General features: G+C 45.3%; 1 protein-coding gene across 1 annotated transcript in view; it reads right to left on the reverse strand.

The window, feature by feature from the left end:
* The window catches only part of LOC144681873 (RNA-binding Raly-like protein), a 1,117,315-nt gene that overhangs the window by 540,449 nt on the left and 557,587 nt on the right, over positions 1-19,279 (reverse strand). The window contains exon 4 of the mRNA XM_078543976.1: positions 6,098-6,217. Within this exon, the coding sequence (XP_078400102.1) occupies positions 6,098-6,217 (120 nt within the window). The remainder of the gene's footprint in view (positions 1-6,097; positions 6,218-19,279) is intronic.

Here is a 19,279-nt window from a genome sequence, read left to right on the forward strand (position 1 = left end):
CTCCATGAATCCTGCCACTGGCAGGAGCAGGAAATTCTGTCCTGAGTCACTGCTATGCATTTGCTAAAGGAAGTATGTGCTCCTGGAAGCAGTCTTGAAGTTGCAAAGGTTGTGACTGACTGGTAGAACCAGCCAGCCAGTGAAGGCAGAGCCTTTAGAGAAGGATTTTTCCTCACTATAACAATTGAGGTTTAGACACTTGTCAATTGGAGGTTGGTTTCACACTGCATTACACCAGCAGCAATACCCTTGGTAAAACAGAATTATGCACAAAACACACAAAAAATTGGGTACTGCTGCAAAAAGAGACATTTGTGTTGAAGCTTTTCGTCTTGCACTCATCAGGACAGTTCTCAAGAAGATACCAATGTCAGGGGAAACAGCCTATTCATACTGCATGAGAAGAGGGTGCTGATTGGTTGGCAAATGGACTATGATTGGTAGAGGCGTTGTCAAGGATAATGCACCAGTTGATGGTGACTGACAGTTAACTGCCAAGCATTGTTTGAAATTTAAACCAGGAAATTTGACTCTGATTGGTTAAGACATTGCCCTGGGGAATGAACCAGTGAATGGCTGTCACTTATTTTGTTCAGCTCAACCAGGCACGATGTATGTACATGCTCTTTCTGTCTGCAAAGAACAGGGCCAAGTACATTAATATATGTAGCTTCCAGTACACACAAATACACCACACTGTAAGCCTAACTGCTGATCTTAAATTGGTTGTCAGCGTAATTCTTAGCACACTGAGGATTATTTAGCAAATGTTGTCCAATCATGGAATCAGATCTAATGTTGGACCCTGTGTTTTGAGCTTTGCAAGCGTGGGCTGGTTGGGTATGGTCCCTATTGGATAATTAGGTTAAAGAGTCCATTCTATTGAATTTTCCCAACATTTTAATTGTAATAAAGGAGATACTGCACGTTTATCAACGTCTCCCAGTCTCCCCTTTGTTCCCTCTTTTGTGCTTTTGAGTTGCGAGTTGGAAGCAGCCTGGAAGCACATATTTTGAATTCCATGACATCACAGGTGGGGTGTGTTTGACAGGAAAGCCCAGATTTTCACAGAGTCAGAATGATTCCTGGGCCATTTAAACATGACAACTGGGCCCTGATTCCAGGATTCCTGCCTCCCCATTCCGGGCACCCTCAATTTTCCCTGGTTTGGATAAGGGTGCTGGTTGTGAGCTGTGAACCCACACCCTGCACTTCTGACCTGGCCAGCTCCATTGCAGGGGTAGGCATTGCCTAGGCCCCGAAATCTTCAAGAAGCTTGTCAAGATTCTCCATGACATGTGGTTCGTGGCCCTTAGGGGAGTCGTGGATCATAGTCTGGATCCAGGAACCTTTTGAAAGGTAAGTTCAGAAGGTCTGTCTTACCCTTCCAACCCCCCATGTCCCTTTCACGTCTCCCATGTCATGGTCCCTTATAGTCCCCATGCCAACTCAAGAGGACTGGTGTAAGAACTCTTTCAGTGGAACTCAATGGCCTCATTACACATCTTGACTGAAAGCCCATGCTCATAAAATGAACCTCTCAGCAGGAGGTTCTGTCTTGATAACTGGAGAGTACTGTTGACTTTGCTTGATTTACATCTTTGAGTGGGTATAATAAGTTGTTCTTTCTGTGACCCTTTTTGTCAATGTTTCAATGTTTATTTGCACAAGATTAAGAGGCATGAAGTTTTTGAAGCCTCTGTCATTGATACTTTGATGGCCTGTCTGACTGATACTTTTATAGGGTTGTAAAAGCAGTAGATTTTATTTCAAAAGAAGATTTGAGAATGAAGGCATTTTTTTCTGAGCAGTTCCACACATGCCATTGCTATTATATGGCTCATTGGTTCAAGACACAGTGCACGCTGGGTGAATGAGAATGGAAGGTCATGAGTTTATATAAGTTGGCATGGACAGTATGAGGGAGCCATGGGACGGTAATGGGGGGAGTGAGTTGGCAGGCATGGGGGGCTATAAAGAGCCATGGGGATAGTGATGAGTTGGCATGGAGGAATAGGTAGGACAGCGAGCGGGCAAGGGATGTGAGGGCTAGAGTGTCTAACAGGCTTTAATATAACTGGGAATCCCAGAGGACCAAGGCAGGCCTTCTAATCAACGCACCTCAGCCCTCAGCCATTCCCGTGGCTGCCTAAGTATCCCACACCCGCACCCTCCCCACTGCTCCCCTGCGCAGCGAAAATCACAACATTCAAGGGGCTTTCTACTGAGACGGATCCAGCAAGTAGGGAAATTTTCTGTCTTGAATTACCCACCTCAGTAGTGAAGACCCAACCAAAATGTCTGCTCATAGGTTGCCTCGAACTCACTATCCAAAGCATAAAACAGCCCATCAAAAAGGGGCCAGAGAAACATTAGTAAGGTACAGTTAGCTCATTTTATAATATTTAGATCTATAGGGTAATTCAGCAGAATGTCTTTTTCTTTTAAATACGAGCTAAATTCAATGGTAAATGCTAACAATAAAATAAAATGATTGATTTCCTATATTTTGCCACTAAAATGAAATTGTCAAACTTGAGTATTTATGAAATGCATAACAATGGGACTGTGAGGGCTTACTGAAATATTAGTATTTTTCAGCACAAAAAAAACCTCTGCAATGGATCTAAAATGATTTATATCACTGATGCTATGCTCTGTTCTCTAAAGTGGCATGATGTGGGTTGTGCTTCTGGCTTTACACGTACAGAGTTGCTGGTGTGCTCACTGGGAGGAGGAAGATAGGACAAAAGAGCACGCACGAGTCTATAAAGTGGTAGGATGTGGGTTGTGCTTCTGGCTTTACACGTATGGAGTTGCTGGTCTTTGTCACTGGGAGGAGGAAGATAGGACAAAAGAGCACGCATAAGTTGTCTTGACAATTATGTGCACAGTGAATGGCAGTCAGCCTGAGACTGCCAAAGGCCAAGGATGAGACTGCCCACGTTAACTTGTTCATCTCACATGTGAGCAAAACTGAACTCAGCAAACATTCATAAGCATTTAAGAGTTTTTTTTTTAAAAAGTTATTATTTCATGGCTTGTGGGCATCTCTGGCCTTGAACTGCTAACTAGGCCATTTCATAGGGCAGTTAACATTCAGCTACATTACTGTGGATCTAGAGCCACATGTAGGCCAGACAAGGATAGCAGATTACTTTCCCTAATGGGCATTAATGAACCAAATAAGTTTTAATCATAATCAATGCTAGTTTCACAACCACCATCACTGAGATTAGCTTTCAACTCCAGATTGTATTATTTGAACTCTACCAGCTGCTGTGGTGGGATTTGAACCCATAACTCCAGAGCACTAGCTTGGGCCTCTGGATTACAAGCCAAGTGACATTACCAGTACAGCACATCACACCCATACTTCCCATCGTGGATGAAATAGGCAGTGATGGACAAAATGGTTGCTTTGACGGGCATCAATACACACACACACACACACACACACATCATTCCCTTTTAACACCACAGGAGAAATACCAGTTTGCTGCACCAACAAGTAGACACAAAATACAATAGACATCAAAACCCAAGCTATCAGCTGCTTTGCTAAATTTCTGAACACCAGCTTACTCTCCAAGACTGGTCACAGAACTGTCACAGCTTGCTGGGATAGCTCATGCTGCACATGGCATTTAATCATGAGAAGTCTCCAGTGCAGTGATTTATTTTTTTAAAATAGAAGCAGACACCCTATTAAACCTTATTAAACAGTATCTTAATTTCCAGTTGGAAATAAAGACAGCTAGGTGGTTGTTATAGCAATGCTAGCTAAGCCTCCAATCTGCAGGACCGCAACGCATGCTATGAATATGTTGCTTACAAATTCCTGGCTTTTAGCAATACCAAATTAAGAAATATGTATATTGATTCAAGGTTGGCACAGTAAAATCTTCATCCTTAAAGGAGCAATGTTGCAGCTGAAATGTTGTTGGGTTGTAACTTGATAGCTGCTCTCTTGGAATACTCAAACATGTTGCAAGATTTGTTTGGATGTAATGTTATTATTGGGAGAATTATGCAGAGCTCTGCACATGTGTTCTCCACCCCTAATACAAATTTTCCCCTGTCATTTATGCACTATTGTACTACTGGAGTCACCAAGCACAGAAGCAGAGAGGGCCACTCAGCCCCTCAAGCACACTCATTCCCCAGATGCACTAATAGCTTTGATTGAAGCCAATGAGGCAGAAGATGGACAGTTTTACCCCAATCCCCAAGTATAACAAAGCAAAAGTCCAGAAGATTTATCTGTCCTCACAAGTCCACTGTAAAATTGTGATTCCTTTCCACCCATACACAGGAGTCACCAGGTCCCATGTGTCATTGCTTCATTTCATCTCCATCATTTTCCAGGCAATTAGTGAGACAAAGAGGGAGAGAGTGAGAAGGGGGGAGAGAGGAGGAGAGAGGATGAGAGAGGCATCAGATATAAAGAAACAGAGAGACAAAGAGAAAGTATAGGGTCAGGGAAGAAAGACAAACCTAAGGGATGGCTTTGTGAAAATAAACAAGGATAAAAACAGTTTTTGAATTTCATGGTTTTGGTTTTAACAGCGGGCTAGATTTTATGCTCCCCTGCCAGTCGGTTTGAAGGTGGGTGGGTGGGGGTCAAGTAAAATCCAGTGGTGCTAACCCACCAGCCCCCAGCCTGTCTGAACTTTTACAGAGGGCAGGGGAGGCGTTGGGCCCTTGGGCCTATTGAGGTCCTTGAGTGGTCAATTGATGGCCGCTTAAGGGCCTCATCCCATTGCCAGCAGCATTTTACCCGTGTCGGTGGTGATGGGGAGGCCCACGCCATACAGGAACACTAGTACCTTTAGCTGCATGGGCTGGTGATAGGCAAGCAGGGAGGACCACATTTGTGGCTTCCCTGGGCCCATCGGAAGCACCCTATCAGGCCACTTCCCTGACCTTTAACCAGTCCCTAGCCTCTTGATTCCAGCCCCTTAATGCCCTCGCTGAGACATCCGGCCCCGGACTTACCTGGGCCCCTCCATGTGGTGGGACTGCCTGTAGTCCCAGCAGTGGTCCCTGCTCCTGGCTGGCACTGCCGGCCAATCAGAGGCAGGATTTCCTCCTGGGTTAGGGGCGGGAGTCTTACAGTGAAGCAGTTAATGCTGCTCCTGGTGTTAAATTGTTGTGAGGCAGCCGTCAGGATAGTGGGGCGGGTTTCCCCCTGACTTTTAAACCAGTGAGGGGGAGGGGACAAGGATTGCGCTGCCTGTAAAATCTAGCCCATTATATCTACAAATGTTCTGTGAAATATTGATGATTGAATAGTTGGGGAAAATGTGGTAACATGAGGTTTCAATGTGGGAATCTGCTTAGGCCAAAAGCATCAGCTGTCCTGACACAGAGCCATACCTCAAGCCTGGCTTCAGAAGCTGCTAGTCCCAGAGAGAGGGATTGCTACAATAGGGCCACAGGAATCAAATTTAACTTGTCCCATGTTTGAGGCACTTCCTTGTCTGAAGCAATGTTAAGTGACTTGAGTTACCAATCTTTGCTACAAATGTAATCTGTTCAGTGAGAGGGAAGGAGTCTCATAACCTACCAGTGTCCAAGGATCAGTCTTCCTGGTCAGGGTTGTAAAGTGGAAGCTTTCCTTGATGATTCAATGAATAAATGCATAACATGATGAGATACTGTACTATACAGCTTTGGCAGCTCCCATGGGGTTATATGCCTCGATGTTGTGACTCAGTTGCCCTGAATGAGGAAAATGATGCCTCTGGCAATTAGTTTCAATGTTGCCTGGGTAGGGAATGGCAAAATTAGCTCGGGCTCCTGCATCTGCCAACTTCAGGAGAGCAGATAAGGAGGAAGGGAGAAGGTGTGGACATTAAGGGTCTGCCCACTGAAGTTAGCCACCATGATTGGGCTAGTTGGATAAATCTTCAGCTGGTACCAACAAGCTCACCAACCCAAACTGGGTGGCTCTCGGCTGACAGGTGGAGGCTAACACATAGAGGCAGAGGGTGTGTCCGTCTCGGAGAGGGGAGGAGGTGCTGGGAGGAACACTGGGGGCAGAGGGGGGCAAGGATGAGGAAGAGGAGGCAAAAATGGATAAAGTTCAACTCACCCTGCTCAAGTCTCACGTCCCGCCAGCTGATTGCAGAGTGGCACTGCAGACGATAGAGGTGTCGCCAGTCCAAAGTGTCCCGCCCTCCCGGCTGGAGGCGGATGCGTGGTGGGAAGCAGTCTGCGGGAAGAGAAAGATGAAGAAAATAAAGTAAATCTAACAAAAAAGCAAGGAAACTGGAACGCACATTAAACTGACCTCAAACATTGTTGAAGAAAGACCCATAAGCACCAGCCATACTGGAGACAGCCTTATATTGCCCTGTGATGTTGGAATGGGCCCCAAAGGCTGTTTTTACATGGCAGTGTGTAAGAGAGGGTTTCACAATAAATCCAACACTCGCACTAAAAGGCACAGGACTTTGAGAGGGCAGAAATCTCCACCTTGCACCTGGAAGAATAAATGTGGAACGTCCACTCCCAACATTCTCACTGTTGTCAACTCAACCCAGGAAAGAGATCAAGCTGGCCTTAGATCTCCATCGCAGTCTTTTGAACGGATGGATAATACTGCAGTGTCAACGATGGCTCAGTCAGCAGCACTCTCACCTCTAACTCTGAAGGTTGTGAGTTTAAGTCCCACTCCAGAGACATAAGCACATAATCCAGGCTGACACTTTTTAGTACTGTCAGAGGTGCCATCTTTTGAGTGAGGTGTTAAATTGAGTCCCTGTCTTCCCTCTCAGGTGGATGTAAAAGATCCCATTGCACTTTTTGAAGAAGAGTAAGGGAGTTCTCCATGGTGGCCTGGCCAATATTTATCCCTCAACTAACGTCACTATATAAAGGCAATTTACTTTTTTCTGTCTGGTTTGCCTTTTGGAAATTTCTAGAAGGACTAATCCAAAACTGGACTCATACACCTAGACACTCTCGCATATGGTTGTTTCCAAGTACAATGGCCTCACCTATCTTATTTCACTCTTCTCCACCACTTCTTCTGACGTACGGCAAAGCTGTAATGAATTTAATGAATGTAGAGCTGACCCAGCCTTTGCAGAGCTACTGAAACCTCTTTACAACTCTTTTATTGTTAGCTTAAAAAGAATGTGGGCAAGGGATGGGGGAACCCAAATACCCACGGTCCTTACAGCCCACCTGTTGAGTGTAGGTCCCCGGCAGATTATCAGGGAATTATGCAGGGTGGTACAGAGTCACCCGAATTTGAGGGGGTATCAGTGGGAGGGGGAGTGGATAACCAGACTGGGACGTTCCTCATGCCCAGCCTCCTGGTACAGCAGTGGTAGGTAAATCCAGTGAAAGGAGGTAGGAGAGCAGGTGCTGGGGCACATTGGGCATCCTGGGGTTCGAACCCTGGATGTTGGCCTTGATCTTTCAAGAAAGGTCAATCCAAAATGATTTTCTTTGGCCTGCATTTAGAGGGTCCAATGGGGAGCTCTGTGTGATGTTTTGTGGTGGTGGAGACAAATTTATTATTTGTAGCCTTTCACACCTCTATCCATCCCTCGCACCCCACTGCCCCCATCTCCTGCAAGCATCCACCAGGAACATGTAGAAGAGAAAATCTTCCTTTGACACCCCCTCAGCCTTCCATAACCAGTAGAGGTGGGGAAGATCAAGGCTTCATCATGCACATCTCAGCACTTAAAATGGGGTCTGATCTCCCTCCTCCCATGGTTTTCAGAGGCCATGGTTATTACATGCAAATAATTAAACAGACGATCATTTTGCACATTAATGAACTTTCTCAGCCGAGACAAGGGAAATAAACTGAATGTTATGAAAATTTAGAAGTAATTCCGTCAGCAATCTGACACCATCTGCAAGAAAGAGCTTATATGAAGCCTTGTCACACTGTCCGAACATCCAGAAGCGTCTCACAGCTAATGAATTCTTTAAAAGATGGAATCATTATCGTACTGCTGGCAAATTATGGCGGGCAATATATACACAGCAAGATCTCACAAACCAGACTGAGATAGATGACTAATTACATTTGTGTTATGATGGTTTTGGATTAGAGATGGATGTTAGCCAGGCTTCTTTGAGCACCCTTCTTCATAAATAGTTCCTAATGGTGTTGAAATACAGATGGGACCCCAAGGGTTAAATAAGAAAGGCATCAAGTACAAAAGCACAGATTCCATCAGTGTCTGAGGAGTTGCGAATGTGCTGAACATTGTGCAATCATCAACAAACATCCCCACTTCTGATCTTATGATGGAGGGAAGATCATTGATGAAACAACTTAAGATGGTTGGTTCTAGGGCACTACCCTGAGGAACTCCTGCAGTGATGTCCTGGGACTGAGATAATTGACCTCCAACAATCACAATCATCTTCCCTTGTGCTAGGTATGACTCCAACGAGCGGAGAGCTTTCCCCCTGATTCTCATTGACTTCAATTTTACCAGGATGTCACACTTGGTCAAATGTTGCCTTGGTGTTAAGGGCAGTCACTCCCACCTCACCTTTGGAATTCAGCTCTTTTGTCCATGTTTGGACCAAGGATGTAATGAGGTCTGGAGCTGAGTGATCCTGGCAAAACGCAAACTGAGCTTTGGTGAGTAGATTATTGCTGAGTAAGTGCTGTTTGATAACTCTGTCGACAACACCTTCCACTGCTTTCGAAAGGTTGTTGACGAAAACATTAAATCTTGCTTCTCTCTCTGCTAAAATTCTCCAATCTATGGACACATCCTGGTAAATCTCCTCTGTACCCTCTCCAGTATGATCACATCCTTCCTATAATGAGGTGACTTGAACTGTATGCAGTGCTTCTGCTGCATCCTAACTAGCGTTTATACAGTTCTAGCTTAACCTCCCAGCTCTTATATTATATGCCCGGGCTAATAAAGCCAAGTATCCCATAAGCTTCTAGACCACCTTATCTACCTGTTCAGCCAACTTCAGGGATCTGCGGACATGCACTCCAAGATCTGTCTGTTCATCTACACTTCTCAGTATCCTAGAATTTATTGTGTGATCCCTTGCCTTGTTAGCCTTCCCCAAATACATTATCTTACACTTTAGCAGATTGAACTTCCCATTTGCCACTGTTCTACCCACCTGACCAGCTCATTGAAGTCTTCCTACAGTCTACAGCTTTCTTCTTCATGACCAACCACATGCAAATATTTGTATCATCTGCAAACTTCTTAATCATATACCTTACATTCAAGTAGAAATCATTGCTATACACCACAAAAAACAAGGGACCCAATACTGAGTCTTGCAGAATTCTACTGGAAACATCCTTCCACTCACAAAATAATCCTGCCTCTGAGTGAATTCATGGACCCCTCCTCCTCCTGTTAGTTGTTTAATTGTCCAACAGCATTCACAGCTGGATATGGCAGAAGTGCAGATCTTTGACCAAATCCATTGCTTACAAGATCACTTGGCTCTGTCTATCCCCTGTTTAGCATTCAGGTAATCCTGGGTTGTCGCTTCATCAGGATAGCATCTCACTTTTAGTGCTGTTGGTCCTGTCGACATTTGTACACTCCTCATTGAACAGGGTGAAAACTCTGGCATTATGGTAATGAGATAGAGTGAAGGATATGCCAGGCTATGAGGTTCCAGATTGTGTTGTGATACAATTCTGCTGCTATTGATGGCCCACAGCACTTGGTGGATGCCAAGTTTTGAGCTGCTAGATCGGTTCTGAATCCATCCCATTTGGCATGTTGGTTGTAATGTTGGATAACACAATGGATAGTTTCCTCAGTGTCATGGTGACACTTTGTCTTCACAAGGTCTATAGAAAAGGTAGGTTGGTGGGGACAAGGTCAAGTAGGTTTTCCCCTTGTGTTGCTTTTCTCACCACCTGCCACAACTATGCTTTTCAGAATGTGGCTATGGCAGTCAATATTGGTGCTCCTGAGCAACTCTTGGTGATAGAGAGTGAAATCCCCCACCCAGAGCACCTTCTGTGCCCTTGGTACCCTCAGTACATCTTCCAAGTGATGATCAACATGGAAGAGTACTGATTCATCAGCTGAGAGAGGGTGGAAAGTGATAATCAGCAGGAGGTTTCCATGCCCATCTGTGGCATGTTGCCATGTAACTTCATGGGGTCCGGAGTCAATGTTGAGTACTCTCGGGCAACTGCCTCCCAAAAATATACCACACTGCCAACACCTCTGGTGGATCTGTCCTGCTGGTTGGAGGATGGTGATGGAAGTGTCCGGGACATTGACTGAGGAGTATAAGTATTACAATGCCAGGCTGTTGCTTGACTAGTCTAGCTCTCCAGATTTTGGCACAAGCCCCCAGATGTTAGTGAGGAGGACTTTCCAGGGCTGACTGGGTTGAGTGTGCCTTTGTGGTGATGAAGTTGATGGCAGTTGGCTATTTTGGCTTTGTTAATCCAGTAGGTACATGGTCACCATTACTGAGGTAAGATTTTTATTCCAGTTTTATTTAATTAACTGAAGTTTAATTTCCATCTGCCTAATGGGATTTGAACTCTGTCTCCATATCATTAGCTCAGGCCTCTGGATTATGAGTGCAGTAACATAACCACTATGCCACCATATCCAGTTTTGTGCTGATAAATTCTATGGAAAACTGCCAAGGGGTTTTCACATCCATCCAAACAGGCAACCAATGTCTTTGTTTAGTGCCTCACAAAAGACAATGCATCCAACTGTGCAGCACTCCCCTTGGGCGGCACTCAAGTATCAACCCAGATTATGTGCTCAAGTCTCCAGACCTCTGGTTCACAAGTGATGCTGCTACCAACGGAGGCAAACTAGAATCAAAAGGCTGCTTATAGGCTCATTGTAGCACAGATATTTGTGCCTTTTTCTGTTACATTCTTGAAGGCAATTTGACACTGGAGAGAAAGCCAGTGTGTTAAACAGGAGCCAGCTCAAATTCCCTCTCACTGGTCTCCTGTGGATAATGTTAAGTGATCCATGAAACAATCTTTGAACTGAGCCCAGAAATGGATCAAAACAAAAATTAAGCCAGATAAACTATGCCCAGTTGGCTGTTCCCAGCTGGAGCTGCAGTAAAAGAACCACAATTAACTGCTGCATCTCTGTGTGACCTGGGAGCATGGGCAAAAATCAGCCACGCATCCAGCTCCTGATCAAGGTCCTTCGCAACAAGGTTGGAACTTATTGGTGCAATAGTGTTGCCAACTCTCCAAGATCGCCCTGACGTTTTAGGAATGAAAGATTCATTTCCAAGACACGGCTGTGAGCAGCTGAGAGAGAAAAATCACCAGGGCATTCAAAAGTGGTGTTTTAAAAAAAAAATCATTGCAAACTTTTCTTATTTATAACAATATCAGACATGGGGGAAGAGGCTATTGGGCTGACAGTCAAGAATCATCAAATCAGGTAACAAAGAGTCTATTTGCTTTGTAATTGTTGTGTGAAGGCGATGCACTGCCAGGATGGACATGTTGAGCGACCAATAGTGGAAGTGTGGGGGTGTGGCAGTTGGAAGTCAGAGGTCGTGTGGTGAAGCCTCCAAGAATATGTCCAAACAGAGATAGCAACCTGACACAGAGGGGATCAGCTGAAGACAGGGTTGGTCAAGTCAGGACAGTCAAGAAACACTGGTCAGGTCCCTAAATGAAAAACAAGACTAGGTGAGGCATTGGAAGGGTTGATGTGGGAGTCGGGGGTGGGTGGAGTGGGGGTGGTGGGGGGGACCATGCACGGTGGTGATGTCAAGAGGGAACATTTACTTAAAAGCACTCCAACAAAGATAGGTGACCCGTTCAGGGGAGGAGTTTGAAGAACTGTGAAGCAAAAAGATAAATTTGATCAGTCTATCAGGAGAAAATCAAAGTGAAACCTGGAATCTTCTTGCACACACATTCTCTCACTGTCAGGGGATAATAGAGACAATAAAAGAAAAACAAATGATAAATCAACAAAGAAAGGACATGGACTTGCTTTGAAATGTCCTCCCTCATTCCAGTATTTATAGAATGCTTTCAAGTGCTACAGTCATTGAGCAGAGTTTAATTTTAAATAATGCTGTCAGACTCACACCGAACAGGGAACTGTAACTACCCTTAACACACTGATTCCATTCACCGCCAGGAATTCATCAACTGCTTCTCAGACTACCTCATTTTTCCTTTGATTTGGGTCCAAAATCCATCTCGCTTTTTGTTCCTTTGCCATCGTTCACCATTGCATTTTAACCTGCCCGAGCCATTGGAGCTTGTAAACAGGGCAAACCTTCCCAAGTGCTCAAACAGTTTTCAAGAGAAATAGTTTGACCAGAAATGAAAACAAGAGACAACAGGCACCTTGCCCCATCCATAAAATATAGTCCAGAATATTAAAAGAGGCGTTGCTGTGCTCGACAAGAGTTTAGTGCACACTGAGCTGAGTATTATGGGGCCTGTAAGATCGGGATAGGAGGCGGGGAGGGAAACAGTGAGGGAAGGGGGAAGGCAGCAGGGCAGAGTGCCTGTCACCTTTCCACTACCATGGCACCATGCTAGCAGTGGGAAAGGTGGGGAATAGCTCTTGACCCTCCCAGAGGCTAACTGTAGCACTTAAGTGGCCAATTAAGGATCATTTCCCTGCACCGCTAGCATTTTACCAGCGGTAGGTGGGCCCTCCGCTGAATGTGGAAACCGCCTGCTGAATTCTGGCTCCCTGCAGACTTGGGGGGCCCTCCTAATTGGGCAGTGGCGGCCCATAGAGAGACCACTCCCCCTGGCAACACCCTTGCCAAGCTGAAACTAACCACCAGATCAACTGATGGCACGGCTGAGACTGAAGAGTCCTCTGATTGGCTAGCAAGTCTTGGAGTTGGGCTCTTATCCTTTGAAGGATTATCTGGGCCAGGTCTCCCCAAATCTGCTGAGCTGGGGTTGCCCCTGGCTTTCTGGCCAGTCATCGGGGTCACTGGCCACCCAATAAATCCAGCCCACTATTTATTTTGAGGTTAGAGTGGGATATCGACGTCAGTGCCTGCCCATCGAATGTGATACACAGGCAATGGGCTGGGTGTCTGCTCCGCCCCACCTGACACTATCAGCAAGAAAGCAAATCCATTCTAGAATGCTCCTCAATATGAAGTAAATGGCCGAGCATTTAATGAGTCCAGGCATGCCGCTCACTGATTGGAGGGAGGGCCGGAAATCTGGCTGCTCCTAGCTGGGCAGGGCCACCAGGGGCCAATGGTGAGAAAGGATGGGGCTATGGAGGAACTGGCAGTAGGTGAGACCAATATTGCGGAGCCAGGAGGAGACCCCTTTCAGGACCACTGTTCAGCTCTTCTTGCACCCTGTATAATGGACAACTAAAATAGGATCTATTCAGAACAGGAGAAGGCCATTCAGCCTCTCTAGTCTATTCTGTTGTTTTGGCTGATTTGGACCTCAATTCCATTTACTCCCCCCTTTTCTCCATATCCCTTGATTCCCTTACACAACAAAACTCTAATTTAAAGTTTTCAGTTCCCCATAGCTTTTTAGGGAAGGGAGCTCCAGAGTTTCTGTGAAAAATGCCTTCTGATTTTCCTCCACATTGGAAGATTAACTTCCCTTGATTGCCCCGCCAGAGAAAATAATGTCCCTGTATGGAGTGTATTAAATCCTTTGCATGTTTTAAACACCTCGATTAGACCATTCATAACAGTCTAACGACGTTTCATAATGCTCAGCAAAAATTTATCCCAGTCAAAAAGAAGAACTCAATGAGAAGGATGAACCACCTGTGGTTAACAAAGGTGGTCAAGGAGAATATCCAATCAAAAATTAAGTTATAAAAAGCAGCAAAAACTAGTGGTAGGCCAGAGGATTAGGAATGTTTTAGGAACCAGCAGCAGAAGACTAAAAAGCTAATAAAGAGGAGGAAAATTGATTATGAAAGTAAATTGCAAGAAATATAAAAACAAACAGCAAGAGCTTTTATGGGTATGTAAAAAGAAAGAGAACAGCTAAAGTGAGTGTGGCCCTTGGAGGATGCGACTGGAGAATTGATAATGGGGAACAGGGAAATGGCACATAATTTAAACCAACATTTTGCATCAGTCTTCACGGTGGAGGACACTATAAACATCCCAAAGATATCAGATAAGCAGGGAGCTAATAGGAGGAAACATCTTGTAACAGTTTCTACCACGAGGGACAAAGTATTTGACAAACTAATGGGACTAAAGGCAGACAAGTCGCCAGGACCTGATGGCCTGCATCCAAGGGTTTTAAAGGAAGTGGCTGCAGAGATAGTGGAGGGATTAGTTGAAATATTCCAGAACTCACTGGATTCCGGGATGGTCCCAACGGATTGGAAAACCGCGAATGTGATGCCCCTGTTCAAGAAGGGAGGGAGGAGGAAAAAAGGCCAGTCAGCCTAACATGTCATTGGGAAAATGCTAGAGTCCATTATTAAGGAAGGAATAGCAGGACATTTAGAAAAGCTCAACACAATCAAAGAGTCAACAGGGTTTTGTGAAAGGGAAATCATGTTTGACAAATTTGCTAGAGTTCTTTGAGGATGTAACAAGCAGAGTTGATAAAGGGGAACCGGTAGATGTAGTGTATTTGGATTTCCAGAAGGCATTCGATAAGGTTATTGCACAAGATAGGAGCTCATGGTATTGGGGGTAATGTATTAGCATGGATTGAGGATTGGTTAACACACAGAAGACAGAAAGCTGGGATTAATAGGTCTTCTTCAGGTTGGAAAGACGTAACTAGTGGAGAGCCACAAGGATCAGTCCTAGGGCCTCAATTATTTACCATCTTTATTAATGACTTGGAGGAGGGGACAGAGTATAATGTATCCAAATTTACTGACGATACAAAAATAGGTGGGAGGGCATGTTGAGGTGAGGGCATAAGAAATCTGTAAGGGGATATAGACAGGTTGAGTGAGTGGACAAAAGCTTTGCAGATGGAGTTTAATGTAGGAAAGTGTGAGGCCATGCACTTTGGTAGGAAGAATCAAAAGGCAGACTATTATTTAAATGGAGAGACACTCCAAAAAAGTGCAGCACGGAGGGATCTGGGTGTTCTTGTGCATGAAACACAAAAAGTTAGCATGCAGGTGCAGCAAGTAATTAGGAAGGCAAATGGAATTTTGGCCCGTATTGCTAGGGGTTTGGAGTTAAAAAATAGGGAAGTCTTGTTACAACTGTACAGGGTGTTGGTGAGGCCGTACCTCATATTCTGTGTACAGTTTTGGTCCCTGTATTTAAGGAAGGATATATTGGCATTGGAGGCAGTTCAAAAGGGATTCACTGATTCCTGGGATGAAGGGGTTGACATATCAAGAATGGCTAAACAAGTTAGGCATTTATTTGTTAGCATTTAGAAGAACGAGGGATGATCTTATTGAAATGTACAAGATTCTGAGGGGGCTTGACAGGATAGATGTTGAGAAGATGTTTCTACTAGTGGGGGAATCTCAAACTAGGGGACGTAGTTACAGAATAAGGGGACACTCATTTAAAACTGAGATGTGAAGGAATTTCTTTTCTCAGAGAGTAGTGAGTGTCTGGAATTCTCTACCCCAGAGAGCTGTGGAGGCTAGATCACTGAAAGTATTTATAGAGGAGGTAGATAGATTTTTGAAATATTGGGGAGTTGAGCGCTATGAGAAGCTGGCACGAAAGAGGAGTTGAGGTCTGGGCAGATCAGCACATGATCTTGTTGAATAGTGGAGCAGGCTTGAGGGGCCGAATGGCCTACTCCTGCTCCTATTTCTTACGTTCTTATGTTCCTCAACGCTCTATACTTTAGAGAACATAAGCCAAGATCATGCATAAGTTAACCCTCCAAATCCTGGCATAATTCTGGTAAATCTGCTACAGTCACTCATTTCTATTTACATACATTTATAAGGTGCCCGTATGTTTTGGGTGGAAAAACTTGCCCCTGGGAAAATTTCAAGGTGTGCAAAAATGGTGCTAAGTTCCTTTCTCTGATTTTCATTTAGTTATCGTGCCACTCCCGTCATTTTCAACATATGCAATAGATGTGACAACAGCATGAGTGATGTCCTTGCATCTTACATTGGGCCACTGAAAAGTTATTTGCCAAACATTTTTATAATTCAGAGCAAAGTGAAACCAAAGGGTAGAGGGGAATAATTAGAAAGAGCCATTGAAAATCTTTGGAGAGTGAATGTTTACAGGCTGCAGGGGGGGATGGGAGAGCCTCACAGGCCCCATCACTAGGTCAGTGATACTGAGGCCAATTGAGGCACTCTGACCCCCATGCTGGGTCAAAGAAGTCAAATTCAGCATAGAGCTAGGAGCAATCCTGGGAACTTCTGGTGTGTATTTTTTTCCAATTTAACTATAATAGGCTGTTGACCAATATCTACTATAAGCCCACTGACTCCCACAGCTAACTTGATTAGATATTCTCCCACCCTGCTTCCTGCAAGGATTCTGTAGTGCTCAGTTGTTCTGTGTTTGATTATATCAGTCTATTTACTATTGATGTTCATGTGCTTCATTGGTTAAGCTTGGGTGTGGACTCAGAGAAAAATAAAGAAAGCTGTAGAAGGGACTGGAAGCCTGAGTTGTAAGCATGTAGACATTTTAAAGCACTGTGAATAAAATCTATTGCACACACAGAAACTAGTGTCATCTCTGAATAGATCTGAGATATGAAATATACAACAGCCTCTATTCCATTCTCCGTCTCCACCATATATGTTCTAACAATGTCATCTTCCTCAACCAAGGATTCCCCTCCATCACGGTTGAGTGGGATATTGACTGTGTCTGTCCCATTTCCCGCACTTATGCCCTCAGACCATAATTTCTGCCTCTATTTTGTTTCCTTGTCTTTGAATGTTTTGGTCTTAATCTTGTTTTTCCCTCCAGACAGCAGCTGTCCATGATTCTGCCATTCACATCTCATCTGGACACATCTTTTGTTTCTTTACTTGGCCCATCACCACTCCCTTTGGTTTTGCCCACCAGCTCCTTTATCATTTTTTATCTTTATTCTTTCATGGGATGTAAGCATCACTGGCAAAGCCAGCATTTGTTACCCATCCCCCATTGCCCTAAACTAGGCCATTTCAGAGGATAGTTAAGAGTCAACCACATTGTTGTGGGTCTGGAGTCACATGTAGGCCAGACCAGGCAAGAATGGCAGATTTCCTTCCCTAAAGGACATTAGTGAACCAGATGGGTTTTTACAACTATCAATGATAGTTGTCATGGTCACCACCACTGAGACAGGCTTTATATTCTAGATTAATTAATTGAATTGAATGCCACCAGTTGCTGTGGTAGGATGTCCCAGGGCATTAGCCTGGGCCTCTGGATTGCTAGCCCAACGGCACTACCACTAGACTACTGTCTCTCCCTACTTAATCTCTCCTAACTTTCACCCCATCACAGACATTCCCTTGTGTTCTTTTTCCACCCTCCCCCATTTGTCCTACTTAAAACCTGTTTCATTTCTAAATTGTCCCAGTTCTGTTGAAAGGTCACTGACATGAAACGTTAACTGTTTCTCTCTCCACAGGTGCTGCCTGACCTGCTGAGTATTTCCAGCATTTTCTGTTGTGACTTCAGGATGACTGCATGTTCCTTACGCTCCTTCTCAAATTCTACCTCACGCTCATCCTGCTACCTGTCATGAAGTGCAAGCTGCAGATGAAGCGACCATGGCCCATTTGATTCTAACGTCACTCCCTCTTCCTTTACACCAGCGCTCTCCTTCTGAATTTCTGCTTTCAGATATCCAACAGCTGTTGCTGGGCAGCCATGCAGCCTCAGGAGGAAGGGTGAGAGCTACACTAGACCTCTGATGAGGGAGCTCCATCACTTGATCTGACTCTCACAGCCACCAGCTCAGATACTGGCATTACGTGTAGAGGGAATAGAGTTGGGATAAGCACGTGGTGAGTCTCCCAGCTTGAGTGGCCTGCAACCTGAGAGAGGAGACAGTTTGTGTGCCAGCTCACTGTAGGGCAAGGTCACAGGCAGATTCTGCTGCAGAGGTCTCAGATGAGGATTTCGATAGGGCAGCATACAGGAAAACACTGGTGGTCATGCACGCTGAAACGCTTGGTACAATGGCAAACCTGTTAGACAGCCTCTTGTCACTCTCAAGGAGACCATCCTATCCACCACAGGAGTGCAGGCCAAGTCTAAAACCGAACTTGTGGACACACACGTGATGCAGCATCTGATGGTGGCTATCTCAGCTTCCACTGCAGCACAGGCAGAAACCACCCAACATGTCAGTGCTGCAGTGGATGCCCAGGCTGATCTCTGCTGGTTGCAATGCAGACTCAGACTGCTGCCATCATGGCTATGGATCCCAGTGATCAAAGGGGCTTGCAGACCATCACAGCAGCCCAGTAATATGCCCTCCAGCAAATTACAGGCTTGCTGAGGCTCTGCCAGGGGGAGTGTCAGTGGCTCCGTGGAGCAAGAGCATGCTGCCCTCCCTCAGGTTGACAGTATGCATGCTCCCATCACTGACACTCCCCCAAAGCCTTTCCGTTACCTTTCAGCCAGCCAGCCCAGACTGCTGCCTCCACTCCATGTTCCTGTCACGTTGCAGCCCAAGAGAGACTGCAGCTATAGCTCCCATTAGTGATCGCAGGATTTGTGCAGATAGCCTTCAAATTCCATTGAAGTCCTTTAAAACATCCAGCAGCACTTCCTCTGCGGGGTAAGGGTCAGTGTTGGGGTAACAGTCTGCCATCGGGACCTGGGGTAAGGGTCAGTGTTGGGGTTACAGTCTGCCATCTGGACCTGGGGTAAGGGTCAGTGTTGGGGTTACAGTCTGCCTTCTGGACCTGGGGTAAGGGTCAGTGTTGGGGTTACAGTCTGCCATCTGGACCTGGGGTAAGGGTCAGTGTTGGGGTTACAGTCTGCCTTCTGGACCTGGGGTAAGGGTCAGTGTTGGGGTTACAGTCTGCCTTCTGGGTTTGGGGTAAGGGTCAGTGTTGGGGTTACAGTCTGCCTTCTGGATCTGGGGTAAGGGTCAGTGTTAGGGTTTCAGTCTGTCTTCTGGGTCTGGGGTAAGGGTCAGTGTTGGGGTTACAGTCTGTCTTCTGGATCTGGGATAAGGGTCAGTGTTGGGGTTACAGCCTGCCTTCTGAGTCTGGGGTAAGGGTCAGTGTTGAGTTACAGTCTTCCTGATATCAGGAATTCTCTATCCAATTCCTTTCCCTCTTGGTGCCCTCAATCCATTCCAAACATCTTCAAAGCTCTTTAGCAAAATCCAAAGCAGCCTCTCTATTCCCCTTCTCTTTACTCACAC

The sequence above is a fragment of the Cetorhinus maximus genome, chromosome 6, assembly GCF_964194155.1.
Source record: "Cetorhinus maximus chromosome 6, sCetMax3.hap1.1, whole genome shotgun sequence".
NCBI classification, from domain to species: Eukaryota; Metazoa; Chordata; class Chondrichthyes; order Lamniformes; family Cetorhinidae; genus Cetorhinus; species Cetorhinus maximus.